At 33.3% G+C, this 23,515-nt stretch overlaps 1 protein-coding gene across 4 annotated transcripts in view; it reads left to right on the top strand.

The window, feature by feature from the left end:
* LOC106461885 (protein O-linked-mannose beta-1,2-N-acetylglucosaminyltransferase 1-like) overlaps window positions 1–23,515 on the top strand; it is a 91,811-nt gene that overhangs the window by 37,679 nt on the left and 30,617 nt on the right. For all 4 annotated transcript variants that reach the window (XM_022388964.1, XM_013921751.2, XM_022388962.1 and 1 more), the window contains 2 exons: window positions 16,378–16,474; window positions 21,518–21,651. In XM_022388964.1, coding sequence (XP_022244672.1) covers window positions 16,378–16,474; window positions 21,518–21,651 — 231 coding nt within the window. The remainder of the gene's footprint in view (window positions 1–16,377; window positions 16,475–21,517; window positions 21,652–23,515) is intronic.

Here is a 23,515-nt window from a genome sequence, read left to right as displayed (position 1 = left end):
AGAGTAAAGATAACAATGTTAGTAAAGCTATTGTATTGTCTGAGCCACATTTTGGCTTTAATCACTATATTCGGGGACTTTTTATAACGAATGAACTTAGTGCCTTGTACTGATTTTTAGGAAAGTATAAACGGGTATAGTTTTCATCAAATATTTGTAGTCGTATGGAACGTGGTATAACAGCTTAGGATCCTAGTATGTGTTAATTATATAGTAAAAATTGATATAGTCATTTTCAGTATATCAACATGTGGAATCAGTGAAGAATATGCTTCAAGAATTATGAAATGTCCATAGGCAAAAAGAAAAAAAGAAGAAAAAATTGAGTTGAAGCACTCCGGGAAGGGAACCGTCCCTGCCAATAATCGTGAGTTTTTCAGGGTAACCAGTGTTGATCAAGACTTCCTATTGATTTGCTATTTTTATTTTTTACGTGAGTATAAATATAAAAAAAGGCAGCAACCAGTTTTATCGCCATACTGCAAAGTGTTATTCAAATTGGAAGCTACCCACACGGTGATGAGATTGAAAGGTTTGGGCGTAGTTGAAATATTTGTAATTTCATTAGTTTTTTTTTTTTATGCGTTTATTCAGAAATGGTGTGTTAAAAGAATTCTATATACTTAAGTTTCTTTTTTTGGGCTTAGGGAGTATCTTCAGCCAAGGTGCTCCTCTGGCGGGTCAGCGGTAAGTCTTGACTTACAACGCTAAAATCCGAGGTTCTTTTTTCGCGGTGGACACAGCGCAGATAGCTCATTGTGTAGCTTTGTGTTTAAAAACAACAATATTGGTCGAAGTTTGGTTTTTAAGACGTTCAGAAAAAATTTAACAGTACTTCCTTAATCCGACAGAAACACTTTATTCATGATGATACTTTGTAGAATGGACGTCAACTGCCTGTTGTAGATAGAAATGAAGAGGACGACGTTTCGAAAATCTTCCGCCTTTCGAAACGTCGTCCTCTACATTTGTGTCTCTACAACAGGCAGTTGCTATCCATTCTACACAGTTTCATCATGAATACTCTGCCTGAACAATCTATCAAATAATACTTTATTAATTGTTCACGAATCAACGAAAAAATGTCGGACTAATGATACAAACTAGGCTTACAAATAGAAGTTTAAAGTGTGGAATTTTGACAAAAAGTTATTTTAATACTTCGTTATGCATTCCGAAATTTAGTTGACAATATTTTTTATGGACACTTTTCGTGAAAGGTTTATTTTTTAAAGGGGACCTCTATATCTTTATCAAACAAGAAAACATGGTTCCAACCTGACTGAAACTTGTTTCGGAACATTAAACTGTTACAAAATATGTGTAAAAAAAGATATTCGGAGTTCATAATCTGATATTTAACGTACTTATTGTCCATTGATCAACGCTGAACAGAGAAAACAGTAAGAGTACTCGTCTTTCGAAACACTTTCGATCTTCTAGATTTACACATGTCCACGGCCGTTGGCTTAACGACAAACGCCAATCTGATTTAAAACTCAATAGATGACGCCTGTCTACTATCGTTCTGTCGTTACCTTGACATAAACTCGTTTCATTGTTCCCAACGCGGCTGTAGAAACATGATTGGCGCTTAGATAAATGCACTGTAAGGAAAATTAAAGGACAGGGGCGGAAAGGAGACACTTTAGGCAAAGTTGACTGATCCCCGTGGAACAAAGATTGTGTCAACTCGGCTGCTTCGTTATTGGTTATTCAACTTATCTTCTAACACTTTAATAGTTTATCTAGCTGCTATGAACTATGAATTCACTTATGTCAGAACACACGATGTTAAACATTTATACTGCTTATTTAAACCCATGTTTGAAGGAGAACAACGTTGTACAGAAATTGGTGATTTCATTAATTAAAACGAAGTCACGTGGTCTATATAAGTTCTTTTGTGTGTGTTTTCACGAAACAACAAAAGTTTTGATCGTATTTTATGAGCACGATGTTCAAGGTCCACTTCTACTTTTGGAACTACTTTCTCCATTACCGATCATGCTCAGCTTAATAGCCAAGACTACATACCCGGTATTGTCCATCACAGTAATTTCCATTCTAACAGGCTTTCACAAAGGACAGCGAGGTCAGTCTTAGACCACACGTGTTGACAGATTTTTCACTGATTATTTACTATTCGTGTACGTTGGCTTCCAAGACCATTATTAACTGATCCAAATGCACTGAGTCCATAAGTACATAGCCAGTAGCTTCATAGGAGTGTCAGAATATAGGATAGCGTGAACATCGCCATGACTTGTGGAAACGTTGATGTGGAGTTTGATATAAATATACCTTCTTGGCATTTTGGCCATACAGTGTAGGAATTTCATTTCGCGTAATATATGTCTATACATTCTCCTGGTAGAAACTAGACATTTACTTTACTGTGTACTTTAAGTTTAAATTTCTATTTACATGGGAAATATGCGGCAAACATAAAGCTCTATAAATACGTTATTTACATTCTCTGTACCACATTGGACTGCCCGTATCACCCCCTGTAGGTAGGAAATTAAATCAACCATTTTTTTATTCGATACAAGAAACTTCCATCTCTCATGTGTAAGTGATTTTTATTGTTTATTTTCACAGTGTGTCGTGTATTTGAGGAAGAATCTTATGTATTCATAGTTCGTGATTTTTGTTTACACTGGCAAGAACTTTATTAGTTATCTTGTGTGTAGTTGATTTGGATATGTGCAACTTATTAACAATTACTTTCTAGGGGTGTTTTGACGACCAACCTGCAAACTTTTGCAATGGTAGCGACAGTCCTCCACGTGGCAGGGTACAATTTAGGTGGTTTTACATCCTCATAAGGATTTGATGACTTTTCCCTGCCAATTCTGTTCGCTTTGCTATAAATACTCATCTTTGAACTTCATGTGTTCCGGACTACGTATTTCATTGCTATTCCGCTATACAAATATCCTTCCTCTGCATGCCCCCCCAGCGGCACAGCGGTATGTCTGCGGACTTACAACGCTAGAAACCAGGTTTCGATACCCGTGGTGGGTAGAGCACAGATAGCCCATTGTGTAGCTTTGTGCTTAATTACAAACAAACAAACCTTCCTCTGCAATGGTTCTGACATAGACCCTCCAGCCACAACTTCACCTTGGCGTCTTGGCACCGTTTAATGATTAGGAATTTGCCGTGAACCAATCATAGAGATGTTAAATATGTCGCCTGTGGCACCATGGTTCGTATCTGTTGTGACGCGCTACTTACATTTGTCTTTAGAATTATTATAAATTCTATTCACCAAGCATGTATTATAGAAGCATTACCTTATTAATTAAAAGCCTGAATAAATTAAATTGATTTTTTTGTTTTTGTTTTCATTTGCCTTCCAAGTAAATTCTCCAAGGAACTATAATTTTTTAGATATTCTTTCAAACTATCTTGGATATCATAAAAAAGAAAACTTTTCTCGTGCTTCATTAAGTATTTTTTAGATAAAACTAGATTGTACTTTCACACATTTCTAATATAAACTTGAATTATTTGATTGTATTTAATTATCATAGCATGTTATATCCACGTATCTTTGTATGTATCTTTTTAGGGGTTGATTATGCTAATCTTTATTAATTTGAGTATTTTTAGGGGATACCATTTGGTTTACAAGGAGTGGGAATTTGGCTAACTTTGAATCTTAAATGTTGGAGGGGAGGATGTGAGTAAGTAAATTACATAACGGTTTTTAAAAAACTTAAGAAAGCTGAAAAAATTCTCCTCTCTGAAATTTCTGCAGAGCGGTAAAGCTCGTAATAGCCTTTACCTCTAAACCCCTTTCTACGTCTATACGTCACAGTTTCTCGCGTCTGGTGATTTTTTACCCATCTTTTCAGAATACTTCAAGTACTTTTTATGACAGTTAAAAGATTACATTACACTGGGTATCGTGTTTTTCAGCATTGCGTGTTATACAGAAAGGCTGTTTAATAGTAACATATATTTGTCACTAAATGTTTACTGGACTTGCCAATAAACAGCTATATCTAAGCATAGTATGTTTACTAGGACAACTGTATTATGAGAACAGCGGTGTCACTTTTGTTTATTGCATTCAATCAACTGATTGGCTTCTCTCCCTGTGTGTGTGTTAAGTTAATACGAACCGTAAGAAACATTTTCATGCCGCCACACAACGAATTTAATGTGAAGCTGTATTTAGATATCTTTATAATAACTTTTATATTTAGTTTGAAATATTAATATTAATGAATTTTAGAACGTTTGATTTGTACAGTAAATATTGGTGATGCAGCTGAAAGGAAACGTTTTGGCCAATAACTGTTATTTGATTATTTTGAAAATTGGTGTACACATAGCTTTTCAGTTGAGGCAGTTTTAAAGCTTTAAAATGACGAGGTGCTTAATCATGGTGCCAATGTACATGGTTTATAAATAAAGAATAAACGTTCGAGCTATAATGATTTTGTATCTGTCAACTAATGTTGTTAGTACTTATAAGTACATATTTACTGCATTGCTTTTTTTTTATTATAAACAATTATTTATTAATTTGGAAGCAGTATTTCAGCACTCAGTGACTTATAAAGTTAAAACTGGGGTTTGATACCCGTGGTGGGCACACTACAGATAGACCATTGTGTAGCTTTGCGCTTAAAACAAAAAAAGCAAGATTTAAATTATTTTATTAGCGCGATTTTAGCGCCATCTCAGAAACGTGGTATTTACAGGAAAAAAAATGGTGTCCTAGGATGCGTGATTGACGAAATAACGAGTTGAGAAATAAAACTTGTTTGTGTGCTTTCCATTCACAAACTAGCGCGCTTGTGTTTTTTAATTGAATCTTCTGTTATATTTTAAAATATCCAATACTAAAAGAACTACAATTTATAAAATCACTTAAAATGTCATTATTGGCTTTCTGAAGCAATAACTGTTTCGTCATTTACCATAATTCATTTGGAAATGCTGTTATCGCAACAGACATCAAACACTGTCTCGAACATGAATTAACCACGATAAATTATCTTTTCCGTACGCGCGGAACATTTAAATACAGAGATTTCATAAACACTTCTATATACACTTACCTTCTGGGAAAAGTTCTTGGTATTGCTGAAGTTCAAAATCTCATAGTTACAAGATATTAACAAGTATGACATGTATACTACAGCATTTACTAGATAGAATACCACTGGGAATCACGCCAGTTAAGGGGATATTGCCATCATTCTTCTGTCGTTTTACAGTTGTAATTTACAGCGTTGCATGTGCACAAGAGATAACATAAATTCTGCTGTTGAGAATAATCACTATATACCAGCATTAATTGGTAAAGACGACATTAAACCGCTATACACTGTTCTAAAACGAATCACGTCATGCGTGATAGGGCGATAACCACACTCATTTACTCCTTTAGCTCTCTTTTCAAGTTTAAGAAACGAAATTCCACACAAAACTAAGAAATGGAAACTGCAATCTCGTTGTGAGGCATCAGTTTGTTTAAAAACAAAAGTATTTTCAATTAGTAGTCTCTAACGAGTTCACACTCGCCAACAGTGTCAGCTGTGAAATACAGATGCTGCGTACTTTATATTAACATGGGTTTAGATCTTCACCACGCTGTTATAGTCCATGTTGTCACGTCCGATCTTGCTTTGACGACATTGCATATTGACAATAACCCTGCAGCGTAGTTTCCACTGCTAAAGGATCCTTCGTAAGGTTGACATATCCAAAGCACACACTTCCCATCTGCTTGCTTTTCATAAGTCATCCAATGTACAAGGACGACGGTATCCCCTTTCAACAGTTCGATCACACATAAATCTGTAGACTGCTTGATCAGTATGTCTTCATATAGAATAGCATGAATACTCTTCATTTTCCGTCTGCTTGAGGTATGCCACGGTTGAACTTGTATATCGTGCATGGAAGTGACTTGTGTACATGTAGCTTGTGTCACTTTTCCAAAAGCAATTTTTCATGATTATGTTGCATACTGTTTGTTTCCTGTGGCGCGTGGACGGCTTTTGCTGATCATGGCTGGGGTAGGAGGAGTTACATGTCTCCTTCTGGATGGTCCTGGTGCTCTAAGTTGAACCACTTTCATCTGTTTTCGAATGCCTTGCAATAAAAGGGATATCCCCAGTTTGGAAATTCTAATTACCTGGTCAGAATGCATTTTGATGGTCTGAGTTTATTGATATTTTGCGTTGGAAAGGGCTGTTGCGTACACTCCACAAAAGTGATCAGGTTTCGGTAGCATCACACTACCTACGAAACGCCAAACGATGTGAAAATGTAGTTCTGATTCATACCATTCCACCGCGACTTTATATCGGCTGTGGTTGTCACGTGGCTTTCTGATTTGCATATTCAAAATCGTTTCAGTATAACATATTCAACCCTATGTATAAGTAAGGACCCTATGTATATTCTTTCAGTATTCCAACTCTTCCTTGTCCACTGGTTCGCATCCCCGTCCCACCAAACATGCTCGCCCTTTAAGTCTTGGGGGCGTTATAATGTGACGGTCAATCCCGCTATTCTTTGGTAAAAAGAGTAGCCCAAGAGTTGGCGGTGGATGGTGTTGACTAGATGCTTTCCCTCTAGTCTATTACTAATAAATTAGGCAGATAACCCTCGTGTAGTTTTACCGAAAATTCAAACCAAACCAAACCTTTTCAACTGATTTTCAGAAAGTATACGGAAGTTAAACAAGACTATTAGCCAATACACCTTTCACCCGTAACTCATCGGTAAGCTTGAATGTTTATAACGCTCGAATTTGATATTCAGTTCCTGCCGTCAGTGGGTAGAGCGATAGCCCATTGTGAAGCTTTGCTTGAAACAAAACCAAACAAACCAAAGCATCCATAAACGGGATGGAATATCTTGAAACAATTTCACATTAAAAGATTTTTCAAATAGTTACTAGTATTCAAACTTGTATATATAAAGTTTTTCAGTGTATGGGCTGTGCCTTGCTTTTTTAATTTCTAGTGTAAAACAGCAGTGCTTTTCTGTAAAGCTTGGGCCATCGTGAAAATTTCATCGCTTAATTAACTTCATTCCACTGAAAATCCCACTAAATTTTTGGCTCTGATTTTACAAGATTATTCAATGAATACTACAACCATCACTTTAAGACTTCTGATGTACAAGAACATTTCTGTTTTTGTCACTCATAATTAAGACTATTTTTTATTAATAGTAATTGTTCTAGTATAATTTTAGACGATTTTATGGTAGAAGTTATTAAGTAATTATATGCAGTCGGACGTAATAAATAGACGAGCTTAGAAAGTCGTTGAATCTAGACTTACCGATAGGAGACGACCCCGTCGGCGTTTTAAACAAATTTTCTCAAACAACTATGCACCAAGTACTTGTAGGTCCATAACTTTATTGATTACAAAGCCCTCGATAACGTATCAGTAATAAAAAAAATGTAAACAAGAATTTCATCAACATTGCAATTAACCCTTTTGTTTTAGGTCATTTAATGGTTTTTGTGGATATACTTATTTGATCACTTACCCAAGTAGGTATTAGTGAAACATATCCTTCTAGTATTACACTAGGTAACAAAAAACAAATTATCTGCTAATAGAAAAAAATACAACTGTTTCCGAGTAATTTGACAATGTTGATTCTAATAATTATGTTGAAAATTACTGATCATCTCAAGTTTTTGAGTTATGATAGATTTATTCAAAATATTCTTATATATCGTGAAAATAACTTTTTCTTTAATAACTTTATTTATTCATTGAAAATTGCCTTTAAGAATGTATAATCTCCATGCTTTGATAAGTTTCTTTCATGTTCACAGCATGAGCAACAGGAATCGATGGTTTAGTGTTCCCATTCTGCAAAAGTACAGCTTTCAGACTAACTTTAGATGAGTCGATAAAAAGTCTCCATTCTTGAGGATGATTTTCAGCACCTTATTCTTCCATTAGCGCATCAACAGTTGTACAGAAACACAAAGTATCTTACATGCTGTAATGAGTAGCAAGTTCAAATTTTTATTCCTGGCGCTAATAAATTCCATCGCTGTAAACAAGTGACAAAAAGTGATGTAATATGAGGTGAATGGTAGAGAAAGAAACTTGTTAATCTGAGGTTTAATCTCCAGAGACAACGTCGAACAAAAGTATTACATTAATACTTGACAGATTTTTATCTTTAGACTAACCTGAAGAAAACCAATTCCTCTAAACTTTGTCCCTTTTTTTAACCAAGTCTATCTGCTTTTACTATCGCCGTTAATTTTTGTTGTGGAATATTAGAAACTCCGCATTTCTTTATAGTAATAAAATTGATCAAGTTCGAAGATTTTCACGCACTACACTCACGGCTTGTAAATAACAAGAAGACAGTTTTTCTTTGTCTCAGAATTTTGCGCAAAGTCATAGCTAAGGTTATTTACGCTATATGGAATAAGGTAATCAACAACGTCCACTGTCTACTCTTGGACTATTCTTGTATGATTGAATAGTGAAATATCCCTGTCACTCTTATAGCACTCCCCAAAGTGTGGAGCGCGTTTTTGCGGCAGTGAGTCGCGAACTTTGAATTCTCGTATTCACCGTCTGGACACGCTAACTACTAAGTCACGCCCAACCCAACAAGAAGCCAAACACTTGTCATTATCTGAAGGAGTTTTGGAACGAGATATAAACCTAAGATTAGGTTTATACCAATACTATTTAGTTTAAAAGAATTTCCATTGTGTTAAAATTACTACAGGATAAAGACAAAAATGTGGGAACTTTCTTTGTTATTTCTGATATGGGCTTTTACCTTCCAAGTGACCTTCACGTGTTTCTGGGTCATGGGCATTATTAAGTCAGTCAAGTTTCAGTTCTTTAAAAGTAACTTTTACCACTTCTAGTCATCTATTTCCTGTAAAATCCGTACATACTTCTCAGTTGTGTACTAGAATATACTAAATTCGTTGTATCCGAGACTCTGGGAATAAACCAAAATAATTTTTTATAAATTAAACATTTCTGAAAACCAGAAAGTAAAAAAAGATTATGTCATAATATAATGTTTATAAGTTAAACATCTAAGAATGACGGTTTGGTTTCGGAGAGGTTTTCAACAAGTTTTATAGATTTTAGTGCAAAGTGTGTAATTCGACAGGTAAAGCAGTTTTTAAGATAGCAAAGAAAAATTAAGAATGGAGTTTCTCTTATAATTCCACAAGAACATTTACATTATATACAAAAAATTGGTCACATTTCAAAGACTCGAATTACATAAAAGAAAAAATTGTAAAGCCCTGGTACTTTCCACAAGTTGACCTGTCTTTACCAGGTGCAAAAGCAGAATAGAGCGTCTTGAAATTAGTGTTAAAACATGGAAGGTTACGTATGCATTTTGAAGGTCAACGCTAGAGTTATCCCAGAAATGTTTTACGTCAAATTCAGACATGTGTAAGGATTATAATCCCGAATAATAAATAAATAAAAATAAACTGGAATTCGAAACCCGGTCTCTAGAAAGTGATTTCTAACACTGATTTATGGAGATTCAATCAGGTGTAAATTTACTACTTCTATTGTGCTACGCAGCTTCTATACGTTTTAATAAAACTTTTCATTATAGCTTAGCGTTCTGAATAGAAAATAAGAAACCAAATTTTTACGACGTGACGTTATAGGGAGGTGTCTGTTATTATTAGCCATGGTTGAAAGTCTTACTCAAGTTGTTTGTTCTGTTTGTGTATTTTTTTTATCGAAGTCTTCACAGATTTTTTAAACAAGGAAAAGTTAGACGAATCGGAAAACTTTGTCAACTCGCATGCTTCACTGTTTCGTATGGGAAATAAATATTTTTTTACAAAATCTCAAATACGTTAAACTTTACGTAATATAAAGATTACTTGTTCAGTGCACTAAATGAACGTTATGACGGTAGTTTTATTGCATCACCGCTGATCTTTTTATGGATAGAAACCTATCGTATGGAAAGACTGCATATATCAAAGACACAGTGATGATAACCTTGGAAACTAATCAATTCACGTTGGTCAGGGTTAACATTCATGTCAAAATACCAGTAAAACAGCTAAGCCTTTTATGCTTTTTGTCCGTCAGCTGAAACAAAACGTAACCAACTCACTCTAAAGTGCTTTCCGCAACACATTTATTGTATTAACTCAAGACTGATATAAATTTTTTTTACTATTATTTGTTACCATACAAAGATAACTTTTTCAGCGGGATTGATGGTATGCTAAATCACTCCTTGCAGGGATGTGATTTTTTGGTCATTACATGAAACGTGGAAAAGTGCCAGTTTCTAACGAGTATCGGCTGTGATTCCTTTTACTAAAATCAACCTCGTTCTTTCATTTCATTCTATTCTTCACCCAACAGAACTGTGACCATCCGCTGTTGGTGCTCATCTCACGCTAGATCTAACTTTATTGTCGTAGTGGGGCGTACGCGTGCAAACGTCTGTTAGCTGATAGTGTATATGAACTTTTATCACACTCCCGGGTTGTCGCTTTCTTCCACTGATTGCGATAGAGAATAGCAGTCTTTGTCGCCAAAGAAAGACATTTGCCACTGCTCTATTTCATTATATTTTTTGGGGGCATAAGAGCTATCATAACAATGCTTGTGACTTACAAACCAAATTACAGCATTTTGTGATAATAGCTTGCATTTGCTTTATCTTAACTAATTCAACGAAGGCTTTCAATTAATTGATACTGGTTTATATTCCTGAATGACACACGATGATAATTTTGTTCGTTTATTTGCTTGAGTCAGATATTAAGCTCACGAGAAATTATGCAAAAACAATAACCAGAGGTGTTGAAACTGGGAGTGCTGTAGCACCCACTTTTATATATTTGCTTTGTATATCAACTGTAAATTATATTATATTAATTTTATGGGGGCTTATCCCCAGACCCCCCTAGATTGAGATGCCTTTCTAGCCAAGCACCCCCACTTTGTAACTCCTTCCTACACCACTTTAAAAAATGGTACATAATAATATAAAATGACGGTATAGTAATTGTAAAATTGTTCTTTTATTTTGTGTTAGATCCTAAGAGGATTGATGTATTGATTGTATAGAACGTATTACGCGAGCAGCTAAGCAAAGATTCTTTGTTTTTATAAATGATTTGGATAGCTTTTCTTACGCAAGTAATTATTTCACAAAATTTTAACATTTGTATATTTGTTTAAAACCTATGCATTTCATCTGGGCAGTTAAGTATGCGCTGAGGACTAATGTTTAGTCTAAAGTTTTATAACCAACCTCTAATGATAACTTTGAAAATGTCTTGCTACTGCTTTATTAGATTACGTGAAACTCAAATGTGTTTCAAGTTAATTATAGAATTATTGTAAAACAGATTTTGAGATATTACCATGAACTTTAAGCTTGTAAGGTGATTGAAACTATTGAACCTTCAGTTAGGAAATGTGTGGCGTGACAGTATGCATCATATGTACTTTAATATTGACTTGTCACTTTGTGTGGCGTAACATCGTGGTGGCTAACTTGTAACCAGTTATTACGGTTATTATTATTAGTAGCTACAATGTATAGTATTGGTTTGTAATCAATCAACTTAACTTGTTATAAAATACTGACAGTAATTTTGTCATTAATCTTCTGTGTTTGGAGTACTTCACGAAATGGGAATTTCATTGGCATCAAATTTTCAATTCTCGCCGTTTTGACTTTTCTAGAAATGTGTGCTTTAGCTTTCATTGAATAAATTGCATAATAGGCATATAATTTCTTTGAGATTTACAGATTTATTTGTCTGTGAAATTAAGTGCTGTTCGTTAATTATATACCTTTACATTATTCCATTTTGTACAAACTTCTTTGGGAAAAATAATATGTCTTCCTTTTTTAGAATTATTCTATTAATGATTTTTAATTAAGTTTAAAATTTCAAAGAAATCTGAAATTCGTACGTTTATATTCTCCCTAGATTAAAACTGCTTCATTTAAAATTTCCTAAACGTCTTTCCAAATAGACAATTATCTGAATATTTAGAAAAAGAACCAACATTTATAGGTGAAAATCAATACTTAAAGTTAATCTTTTGGAGCTAGATGAGTATGTGAATTGTTGTTATGTTATTTATTAGATTACTGAAAGCTCTAGCCATTTTGCAGCATGATAAAGCTAGCGACATCTAATTTACTAAAGTTAGAAACAATTAGAAAGTTGTTTTTTGTATAACTGCATATTTATCTCCGAAAGTTCAAGGGATTTAATCGATTGTTTTGCCAGTCTTTTTACATTTTACTTAGAAGTATTTTGTACAAAACATTTTCAGCAAAATAAAGTTTTACAAAACCACTTTCGCAAAATCTTAACACTGATTCAACTAGTTTTACAACTTCCTAAAAGAAACCAAATGTATCCAATGATACTAAAAGGAAAGCTTGTAATCAAATGTTTAGGAGCACAGTTCTGCAGAATGGAATTGTTTTACACGAGTTTCCGTAGGTCATAAAATAAGACACTGCGTTGTACTGTAACAAATTCTCACATGTTGATAATTTTATTTTGGTACACATAATTCTTTGACAGAGTTTATTATGGATGTATGTTTTAGCTTTGTTTAAAACATTTGTAGGAACGGACTTATTTTTTGAAAACAGTTTTATAAAGCATAATTGGGTAACGTTGTTCTTTTGGTGGGCAGGTTCTTGTAAATTAATTGGTCAAAATTAGCTGAAGTCCAGTTCACGTAACGATAAAAAACAATTAGTTTCTTCATGAATGTTTCTACAAGCTTTTACATTATTATAACTTGTAGGCCTAAGTTTACAAATGACGATTAAGCTGAAATACCTCTCTAATGGTATTACGACTAACGTAAAAATAAACTTACTGGTACAACTTCACGATCGAACGAGTAAGATTTTATACTCGATAACTAACACTAATCCAGATACTTCTGAAACTCAATATTTCACTAGCACTCTACCACCGGAAACGAAACTGACTGACTGATTCACTACTAGCTTACAAATTGACGAGCTTAACAGTATTTATTCATGGTCTCACTAATAGATATTTACCGAAATTACTTAATTATTCACGTCATATTTAGAACATTTTTGGCCTACTTTTATAAACTTTTACGATCTGAACGTCATATTCTCTCTAGCCAACATTTAAATTAAAGCAAACAAAATATATTTTACAACAATATTTCATTGGTCCTGGAAGCATTCGACGCAGGGGAACTGAGCCAGTTTTATTTTCCTCTCTTTCTCCCAATAAGTCATTTTCATTAATTGAAAAGTCAAAAACAAATGAATGTACATTAAAGGTCAAACAGTACACGAATAACTTCCGATAAAGGAGAGAGAGAGAGAGGCTGAGACAAAAATTAAAAACAGAATTAATTTTTCATCACATAAAACTATCGCCGCATTTCATAAGTAAGTTTAAGTGCACTTGGCACCATAAACGTTTACGAGCCAAGCGTTGCGAACACATGCCTCTCGCCCACTCACAAATATGCATCATTAATTTAATTTAAAGTCAACAGCAAACTGAATTTAAGCATACAAATTTCTAGATTATTCAATTGAGGGAATTGGTATTGGAGTGTTATCTTCCGGGATTAACATTTCACAAAATTGTTATTCATGTTAACTATGTATTTATCTAGACACACGGTAGTGTGTCGTGCGATCAAATCAACCTGCACAGGACACACTGTGTGTTATGAACAGGAGTGATAGTTTAACGATTTTTCACTTTCTCTAGCTCGGACTGTGGTAACTACCACATGTTTTCAATGGATGCGCACTACTGGACCCTTATTTCACATACCAAATTTCAAGGAAATTAATTAAGAAATACACGAGATATATAATCTCCAATTTAGATTGCATTTCTTCCTCTCTTTTTTTTTCGCATCGAAAGTACCAAAATTTATGCGATAGAAAAACATACTTAACTTTTATGGGATTCTTTTTATGTTTGGTACACTGATAAGTCTTTATAACTTACAATTAGGCGTGAGATGTGGTCTAAATAAGCCGCATGTACAAAGTTATTCAACAAAAACTGCTCAAATTTGACTACAATTTTTGCTCACGTCTACGCAAAAAATTACGTGAGCTGTTGGTCTGAAATTTTTACAACAGTTTCAACTAAGAGGAAAAGTGAACAGTTTTACTTTTTTGTAATTCGGATTAATCTAGCTCAAGTTTTCAAAAGAATCATACGGGTGGACGGTTATTATTCATTGCCAACTTTTAAGCAAAGATTTGTTAAATTTTATGAAATTCTTTTAAGTAAAAAGCGTTTAGTGTCACGTGATATTAGCTTAAGCAATTAGGGTAAATAATGATGCTTGATACGGCTGTACCGGGTGCATGCTGGTGATGACAAGAAACTTAATCTAGATCAAGGATGAATTTCACACACAAAAAGAGTAGAGGTACTCAGCTGGATGAAGTGGACCTGTTTTTAGGAAAAAAAAAGAATCTACATGTAAACATAAAAAACGACAATTTGAGTGTCAATGAATAAATGTTTTCTGACGGAACAATGGAATGCACGTGCATTCGAAAGAAGTAGCTAAAATAAGGCCCGGTACTAGTACTGCCTTAAAAATAATTTCCGGTACTCGGTACTGGTGAGTACTGGCAGAATTTCACCCCTGATCTAGATTCCATGGTGTTACTATAAAGGAAGTTATTAACACTGTTTTAGAGAGGACAAACTACCACCATATATTTTTAAAAATCTGGTTGGTTGTGTAAAGTATAGGTCTGTTCCAAGTAATATGGTTGCGATCCTAAAGCTAATGTTGGTTACTAATACTATCGAGTGTCACTTTCTTACTTGCTGTGGCTTGTTGTTGTGTATTGACAAAAAGTCATGATATCTAATGAAAAAACATATTGGGTGTAAAAAAAAAAAAGGTGTGGCCAAAAAGGATTGAGGGTGTGACTTAAAGGAATGAAATCAAAATTGGTAGCCTACACTTCATTCATTAGTTAGCTAGGACGCGTATTTTGTTTTACCCACCATCATGCCCCAAGTTGAACAAAAAACGCGGCCTATATAAATAGCGAAGACTCACTCAGTAGATCTGATCAGATTTATTGGTGCATGGTCAATTTCTTGAAGAAAAAATTAATTTACATAGGACTCCAAATAAATTATTTCTCTGGTGATGATGAGGCACTGCAATGGCCCAAACCCAGAATAAACCTACTTTTAGTTAAATATTTTGTTTGCTGGATAAATTTGTGGTAGATAATTGTGTGTATTCATTTCTTGGAACTAGAGACATTTGGTAGATAATTGAGTGTGTATTCATTTCTTGGAGCTAGAGACATTTGGTAGATAATTGAGTGTGTATTCGTTTCTTGGAGCTAGTGACATTTGGTAGATAATTGAGTGTGTATTCATTTCTTGGAGCTAGAGACATTTGGTAGATAATTGTGTGCATATTCATTTCTTGGGGCTAGAGACATTTGGTAGATAATTGTGTGTGTGTGTATTCGTTTCTTGGAGCTAGAGACATTTAGTTTTATACCAGTTACAGTTTTCTTCAGTGCTTCAAACAAGTGCTCATAAACTGTATTCCAGGTAACCTGTTAGGTTGATATGAAAAGAAATTGTCACCATTCAGAAGTTAGTATAAAATGATGGTAATTTGGCATAAGGTCCAGAAAACTCTGGACTTCTTTGTTCATCAAACTTGCACAATCTAATATAGCCTGAACCTTGGCCTAGTTGTAGAGAGAGAGAGACTACCATCTTAATACACTTTTTTTTGTGGTTTTGGGTTTACTTGTTTTATTCAGTTTTCTACCCGTGCTTGATGTCATCCATCAGATGAACCATATTTCAAGTAATACACAAATACTTTCATGCTAATTGTTATGACAGTATAAAAGTCAGTTAAAAGTTAATTCAGTCTGCATAAAGATCAAATGTTTAACCAACTTACAAGGGGAGTCCTTAAGCCACTGGTTACTTATTACATTTAAAATAAAACACTCAAAGCCAGCCCTTATCATTCCACAGGTTCATTTACTTTTCTTATAAAAACAAAACTAACTTCTTTCTTTTTTTAATTTCAGCTATTCAACAAGTGACTAAGATGTGTAGATACACATACATTATAACTGTGTTGCTGTTGGGAATATACAGTGTTTTTTTTGCATTTGAATGAAATGTTGTTATTTAAAAAATAGTTATGAAACTGTTAGTAGTTTTATTAAATTAACTCTCATTAAACAAATTGTTCAATTAATATTTTATTAAAAATATATATCACTATTGGTCAGATTAACATTTGTGATGGTAAACAAGCATCTCTTTTTGATTGCTGGTGTTGTGGTTTACAGCTCCTTCTCTTGATTGTATTGGTTGTCACCGTGGTGATTAATGTCCTTTTCATTTTGGACACCAGTCGTAAGCTTCAAGAAGAGTCATCTTATCCAGGTAGGCTGTAATTTTTTAGGTTTATGAAAATGTCTAATGTATGTTAGATCTGAAAAATAGCTATGTTTTATAAGGAACTCAAGGAAGAGCAGATATAAATGAAATTTGACATTTTTGGGAACAGTAAAACTTTTAGTTGTATTCACAGAAATTTGTACCAATCATATGTCAGCAAATATAGCTTCTAATAAATTTTGTAGGAAATATACTACCACAGAGGACACAAAAGTAAAATGATTTTTTTTACTCTGTTCAAAGGGAATTTGGTATGTGCTTGTAACACACAGACAGATGAAATAGTACTTTTTCTTCATTTATGAGATTTAGGACAAATATATCTATGGAAAGTTAAATCAGATATTCTTATAAGTTACTTTGTCACCAGAGACTGCTACAGTTAAAATGTTTTCAATTACCAAACTTCTGTATATGTGTGTTATACTTAATGCAAACATAAATCTATTGTGGTGTGTTTTGTGACAAACAGTAAGTATGTGAAGCTTCAAATTCTGTATATATACTTGTTCATGAAAGATATAGAAGTAATCAAATGGGAGAAATTTACAATACAAAAAAGCTAAGTGAACATACGGTTTTGATTAGTGTAGATGGAAATATACATTAAGACTATTCAGTTAAAACTCTTTAATGACAATTTTAAAGGATCAAACATTCCAAAAAAACTTTTGCAAAAAGAGAAAATCTAGTAAAAAATTTTTTTCTACATATAAAACCAGACTTGAAATGAATATTTAGCTTATGCACATGTCATATTTATGGAGAGCAGATGCATAAGTGGATTAAAATTGTGCATTTGAGCATGAAAGTTTCAATAAAGTTCAATTACCTAAATTACGAGTAAAAGTTCAGTAGCTGTTTGCTGATTGTTTAATCTAGGCTTCAATTGAAGGATTAGAAGCATCCCCTTCACCTCTAGCATTGTCTTGTTTTCAGCTTTACCAATTACGTTGAACATACTGGGGAGGTTGGGACCACATCACATTCACTTAATGCATGCTGAACAACGCTTTAACTATCCTTGAACCTAGGTTTAGACTTTAGAGTGCTCCTTTAAACAATCTTCCAGTCTTCTAACAGTCTATATGACGTAAATGCCCCTACACGTTGGGCAGCAGAATTCATAAATAATATGTGACTGTTGAGACAACTAGACAAATTCTGAATTCCCAATAACAGTCAGAACATAAATTGATGGTGAACTTTGGATAGACTCTGTTGATTATGGTGTATAATATCTTCTTCAAGATTCTTGAGTGTGATCCTGTGTACAGGAGAGAGATAATTGTCTGTAGATTCAGAACGTAATAGTTCAGTGACATGGGTAGATGTACTTGTTGAATGGTTTTCTTGATATACTATCAAGAAAACCATTCAACAAGTACATTCAATAAAGTAGTTCAGAAAGGAGTTAAGTTTTAAAACAGATTTTAGTCTGAGTAACTCTAGCTGTAAAAGTTCCAGGGAACTGGTGATACTGTGTGCATGAGACATAAGACATTTCACAAGGTTTTCTTTGAAATGAAGTGAACAAAACTGTTAAAGTGAGTGTATAGTCTGGTGTAGGTGGGTTTCTGATAACAAACAACATCAAAATGTCCTTGTTTGTTGAAAACGTGTATCAAGAAAGTAGAGCTGGGCACTGCTGGCATTCACAGTTGAACTTAATGTTAACTTGTTTATAATTCAAATATTTTACAAATTTCACTAATTATTGCCATTTTTGAATATTATCAATGTATCACCAACATAATGATTGTGAATAAGCAGTTTGAACTCAATAGGACAATACCTCAGCTAACTGTTCTTGGGAAAGTACATGCAAATATTAGCCATTACAGGTGCTAAACTAGATTTCATGCTGATTCCATCAATCTGTTCATAAAATTTACCACTGAATTGAAAAACACAGTTTGCATGGTAAATTTTATCATTTGTCTGAAAGATTGTCTACAAAGGTTAATAGTCTTATCTAGGGGAAGGTTAGTGAACAGAGATTCAATGTCTAGACTGGCTAAAGAAACTTCTTTTCCAAACCTCAAATTTCTAACATTATCAGAAAAATCAAAGCTATGTTTCACTGTATAAATATTAAAAGTAAAATCAGATAAAACAAACATAAGAATTTGTAATTACAACAACCTATGATGGAAACAATAGGTCTAATAAGGCAATCAGATTTGTGAATCTTTGGTAGTCTGTAAAGTCTGCCAACTGATCTAATGTTGTTATAAGTATTATTGTCCAGGGCTTAGTTTTCTTCAAATATAGAGGAATTTAATCAGTTTGTTTTCTTTCGAAGCAGCTGGGTCTTTTGATAATTTAGAAAGCTTTGTAGTATTACTAATTGCTTGTGTAACTTCGTCAATGTAATTTTCTTTATCCAAAATAATTGTGCCATTTCCTTTGTCTGGTTTAATAATGACAATATTACTGTTGGGTTGTAGAGTGTCTAGGATTATCAGTTCTATGTTTCTGATGTTAAAACGTTTGTGCCCAAAATTATAGGAATGTAACCACAAGTGTGATGCTGCTGATATGTGATCTAACATTATTAAAGGTTTTGTTGCAAGATGGGTAAACATCACAAGATTGAGTTTTTTGTTGTTTTTTTACAAGGGTTCAAAAGGAGCCAGATAATCATATCTAAGTTCTACTGGTACTACAGAATATCTCAAGCCACATGATAAAACTATTTTCTCTACTTCCCCTAGAGTATAGCTAGATAAGTTATGAATAACTTTATTTGGGGAACCCAAGAAATTTTCTCCGTTTTAAAGCATTTATAAAGATAAGTTATGAATAACTTTATTTGGGGAACCCAAGAAATTTTCTATGTTTTAAAGCATTTATAAAGATAAGTTATGAATAACTTTATTTGGGGAACCCAAGAAATTTTCTCCGTTTTAAAGCATTTATAAAGATTGCAGTCTCTTCAGATGATTTAAACAGTATTTCTTAAGTTCATTACCGTGAAAACACTCAACAATGTAATCCAAATAAATAGAACCGATTGGGCTGATGATATTTTTGATCTTGTAAATCCAGGAAATTTTTAAGTAAAGCTTTTTTGACTTGTACCTTAGATCTAATTTTAGGTTCCATTTTTGTCAGTTTATCAATATTGTTTGTCTTTCTTGTGAGAGGTATTAGCAGTCTTAAAATTAAGAAACATTTGATTTAGTCAAATATTTGGTATTCTCTTAGAAAAGAAAGATGGAATCAGTATTTATGTAATTTAATATACCTTTTTTTATTTAAACTTAAGAAACAGTTTGAAAAAGTATACACCATATCTGTCATTTAGGACAGTAAGTACCAATTTATGTTCAGGAAATTTAAATATAATTAATGCTTTGAAAACAAGAAACACAATTGTCCACATCCATATAAAACAGTGCCCTATTACAACAGTAGCTAATAATGTCAAGGTTAAAATACATTGAGACAGTTGTAACTATAGATAAACATTCTAGGAAAAAAAAAGGGTCAAATTAAAAACTTCCCAAAAAACAACTCCCAGCCTACAGTGTCAGAGACTACATAATTTCCTGAGTTAAATGACAATCAAGTTGCATGTTAAACCACATTTAGACATTAATATATAGACCAGAGGCATTGCTAGGTACTTAAAAGATTTAAGGCTTGGGTCTATAGGTGCGAGAATGTTTGGCACTTCAATAGGAGATCGACCATGGTCTCTGTTCTGATTTTTCTAGATACCAACTGGGAATTTGGGGCACGGGCCCCATGTGCCAGTGCTTAGCGACACCTCTGAATATATACCAATCTCATCTATATTAAAGTAATGGCAAAAACAAGTAAAGTTATAAAGGTAAAGAAGAAAAAAAAAATGCAAAGTTCGAATGATCTTATTACTAAATTATCATCTTACTAGATTTCACAAATAAAATCAATGTAACCTGTAGATTAACAGCTTTTGATCAGATCAAATTTACAACTAGTTAAAGAAAAACCATTAGAACATAATCGAGTAAAAATTCAAATAAACAAAACAGCTACTTTACAACTTTCAAATAACATATAATTTACACAGACTTTCGGCCAGTTAACTAGCCATCCTCAAGTGCAGAAGCCAAAGCTACACAGTTGAGCATGAAAATCAAATAAAGTTCAATTGCCTAAACTGCAAGTAAAAGTGTAGTAACATTGTTAGGCATGCATTAAGTGAATGTGACGTGGTCTCAATCCCTAACATGTTCAAAGAAATCGGTAAAGCCAAAAACGAAAGTATGATACGGATGGAGAAGAAGACATTTCTAATTCTTCAAATGAAGCCTAGATTAAACAATCAGTAAACAGCAATTGAACTTTTTTCTTGCAGTTATGGTAATTAAGTGGATTAAATGTTTTGATGAAATTTGTCAAGACCTTGAAGTAATTTAGGGAAATAATGAGGAAATTAACTGTTATTTTTCACAAATCTCTTAACTGTAGGAAAATAGTTGATAATTAAGAACCATCAGTGTGATCCCTGTGTATGAAATGAAATGGTTGAGAGATGATTCAAGAAATTATTTGACTGCTGTTTTAGCAATTTGTTGGAATATTGAGTCGGAGATTATTTTGGAAAGCTGGTATTTGATAAAATATATTTAACATAATGTTAGAAAATGGCTTTATTATATTACAAACGTATTAGAATGATTTTTGATAAGGCTTTTGCTTGTTTGTTCAATATTACTTATTATTAGGAATTTGTAGAGAATATCTTCCTACAAATATATACACACACACACACGTACACACAAATGTATGTTAAAACTGTAGTTGAAATTCTATGTTTAATCTGCTTCTCTTTATAGATATCCTAGAAGAAGAAGATTATATAGTGTTAGTTAAGGTTATACATTTTAAGGAAAAAATCGAGATAGTTGTTATGCAAGATTAAAATTTTAAGAGGATTAAAATTTCAAATCATCCATTTTGACATTGCTAAGACCAAGAACTGTTTATCTTATAATAATAAATGAATCTACTTAAGTTTAATTCTTTGTAAAACAGATAATCCAGAAGGAATATCTGTTACTGAGAAAAGGCACAAGAGTCTGCGGCTTCAAGAAAGTTTACCAAAGACGCTAATGATAGAAGTGTTGTCAAGCCAGTCAAAAGTTTCAGTGTCTGTAGATGGTACCACAGTAAGTTATTTATAAATACAAATGTATGTATATATATACATACACACACACATTTAAATTCTGTTGTTATTATTATTATAATGAATATTACAGTATGATATGTTCATAATTATATACAATTTTTGTGGCTTACAGTTAGGCATAACATGTAACTTTCTATCATAGCTATCTTGTATGATTAAACAAATTATGCTAAAATTATTGACTTGAAGTTTTTCAAAGCTTTAAAATAATGTAAAGTAACTTAGAATAAAACTGTAAAAACTTTTCTAAAATTATTGATGTCAGGAAAATTAATGTTCCAACTTACTTTGCCTTTGTATGATATCATTTGTATGAGGATTTTATGTATACACGTGTGTATTCACACAAAACACTAACCCTTAATTGATGATCACAGAGCATGTTTCAAAGTACAGATATCTGTTAATGAAGTCAGCTCAGTACAGGTTGACTGGAAGACAAAACATTTTTATATTCCCAGCCTGAGAATATTAGTTCACTTCAGAAGATATTTCAGGAATAACTCTACCACTGATTAAGAATGTTAAGTAGCTGAAGAGCAAATATGAAACTGTGGAGACACTACCAGAACTGAAGTGGCATAATAATTACCCAAGCATCATGTCAATCTTTTCTATATTTATTTTACCTAGATTCTAATTTTGTTTTTTTACTGTTTAACTTATGTACATGTCTATTATAATGCCCCCCTCCTCTTCCTCTCTAATATGGTGAGTTAACCCTGTAATCTTTCCTACCTATTTATCTTTGGAGTAATTTTTTTTTTGTTTCTATAATAAACTTGTGTAAACATATATATATGTACAAGTACAGATATCATCATACCTGTGAATATATATCATTTATATAATGTGAGAGAGAGGATATTTTTATATGTTGTACAAAAATGTAGTCAAAAATAAATTGATAAGAAGGATAACAATAACATAAAGCTATTTGTCTACTTCATACATGGTATCCTTCATAGCGTGGTAAGGTTGTAGTGATTGCATATCAGTTTTCGTTATGGTTAGTAGGCTACTAACTATGACAATCTTTATGTACCTGCTGGATTACCTTTTTGTACAACTTTTTAAAATTTCCCCTCTCTGAAAATGAGCATTTCAAATTTTTATATATATATACAGTATTGAAAATAATTATGAAAATACACAAGTGATACACGTAAGGGACTCACAAATCATGAGTATCATTAGTATTATAGGTTATTACAGAAAGTACAAAATATATTTCAATGATTTGTACAATGCACTAGTATTTTCAGTTCGCTTTACACAGAGCAACGTACCTTGTTTTTATATTTCTATAAGTTTATAAATTTTTTATTGTGAAATATTACTCCAAAGATCTTGTATTATTCCCTAGAATTCGGTCAAGTTGTTCAGTTGCCATTTGAACTTCTCAGTTTCCATAAAGTCTTAATAATATTTAATATTGGGACTTTGTGCAGGCCAAACTATGTTTGTGAGCGTTTCATTGGTCTCTTTTCTTCCAGGTATCATTTCACCCCATTTTTGGATGTTTTGTTGGAAAATGAATTCTGCCCACAAAGTCTCTTTCTTGAGGGAATAACATTGTGGATAAAAATCTGTTTTGACTGTCAGTAGTCAAGGAGGCATCAATTTTGTGTAGTTCTTCAACACCACTGGCTGAGATGCATCCCATACCTGAATTATGCCCCCCCCACCTCATATACTTCAGGCCAGGTGGTTAGGAGGCTCGCCTCGCAATCTGCAGGTCGTGGGTTCGAATCCCCCCTCCCACCAAACATGCTTACCCTTTCAGCTGTGGGGGTGTTATAATGTGATGGTCAATCCCACTATTCATTGGTAAAAGAGTA

This window comes from Limulus polyphemus, unplaced genomic scaffold (assembly GCF_000517525.1).
Source record: "Limulus polyphemus unplaced genomic scaffold, Limulus_polyphemus-2.1.2 Scaffold1052, whole genome shotgun sequence".
Lineage (NCBI taxonomy): Eukaryota > Metazoa > Arthropoda > Merostomata > Xiphosura > Limulidae > Limulus > Limulus polyphemus.
The sequence above is the reverse complement of the archived record's forward strand: the minus strand, read 5'-3'. Positions and strand labels throughout refer to the sequence as shown.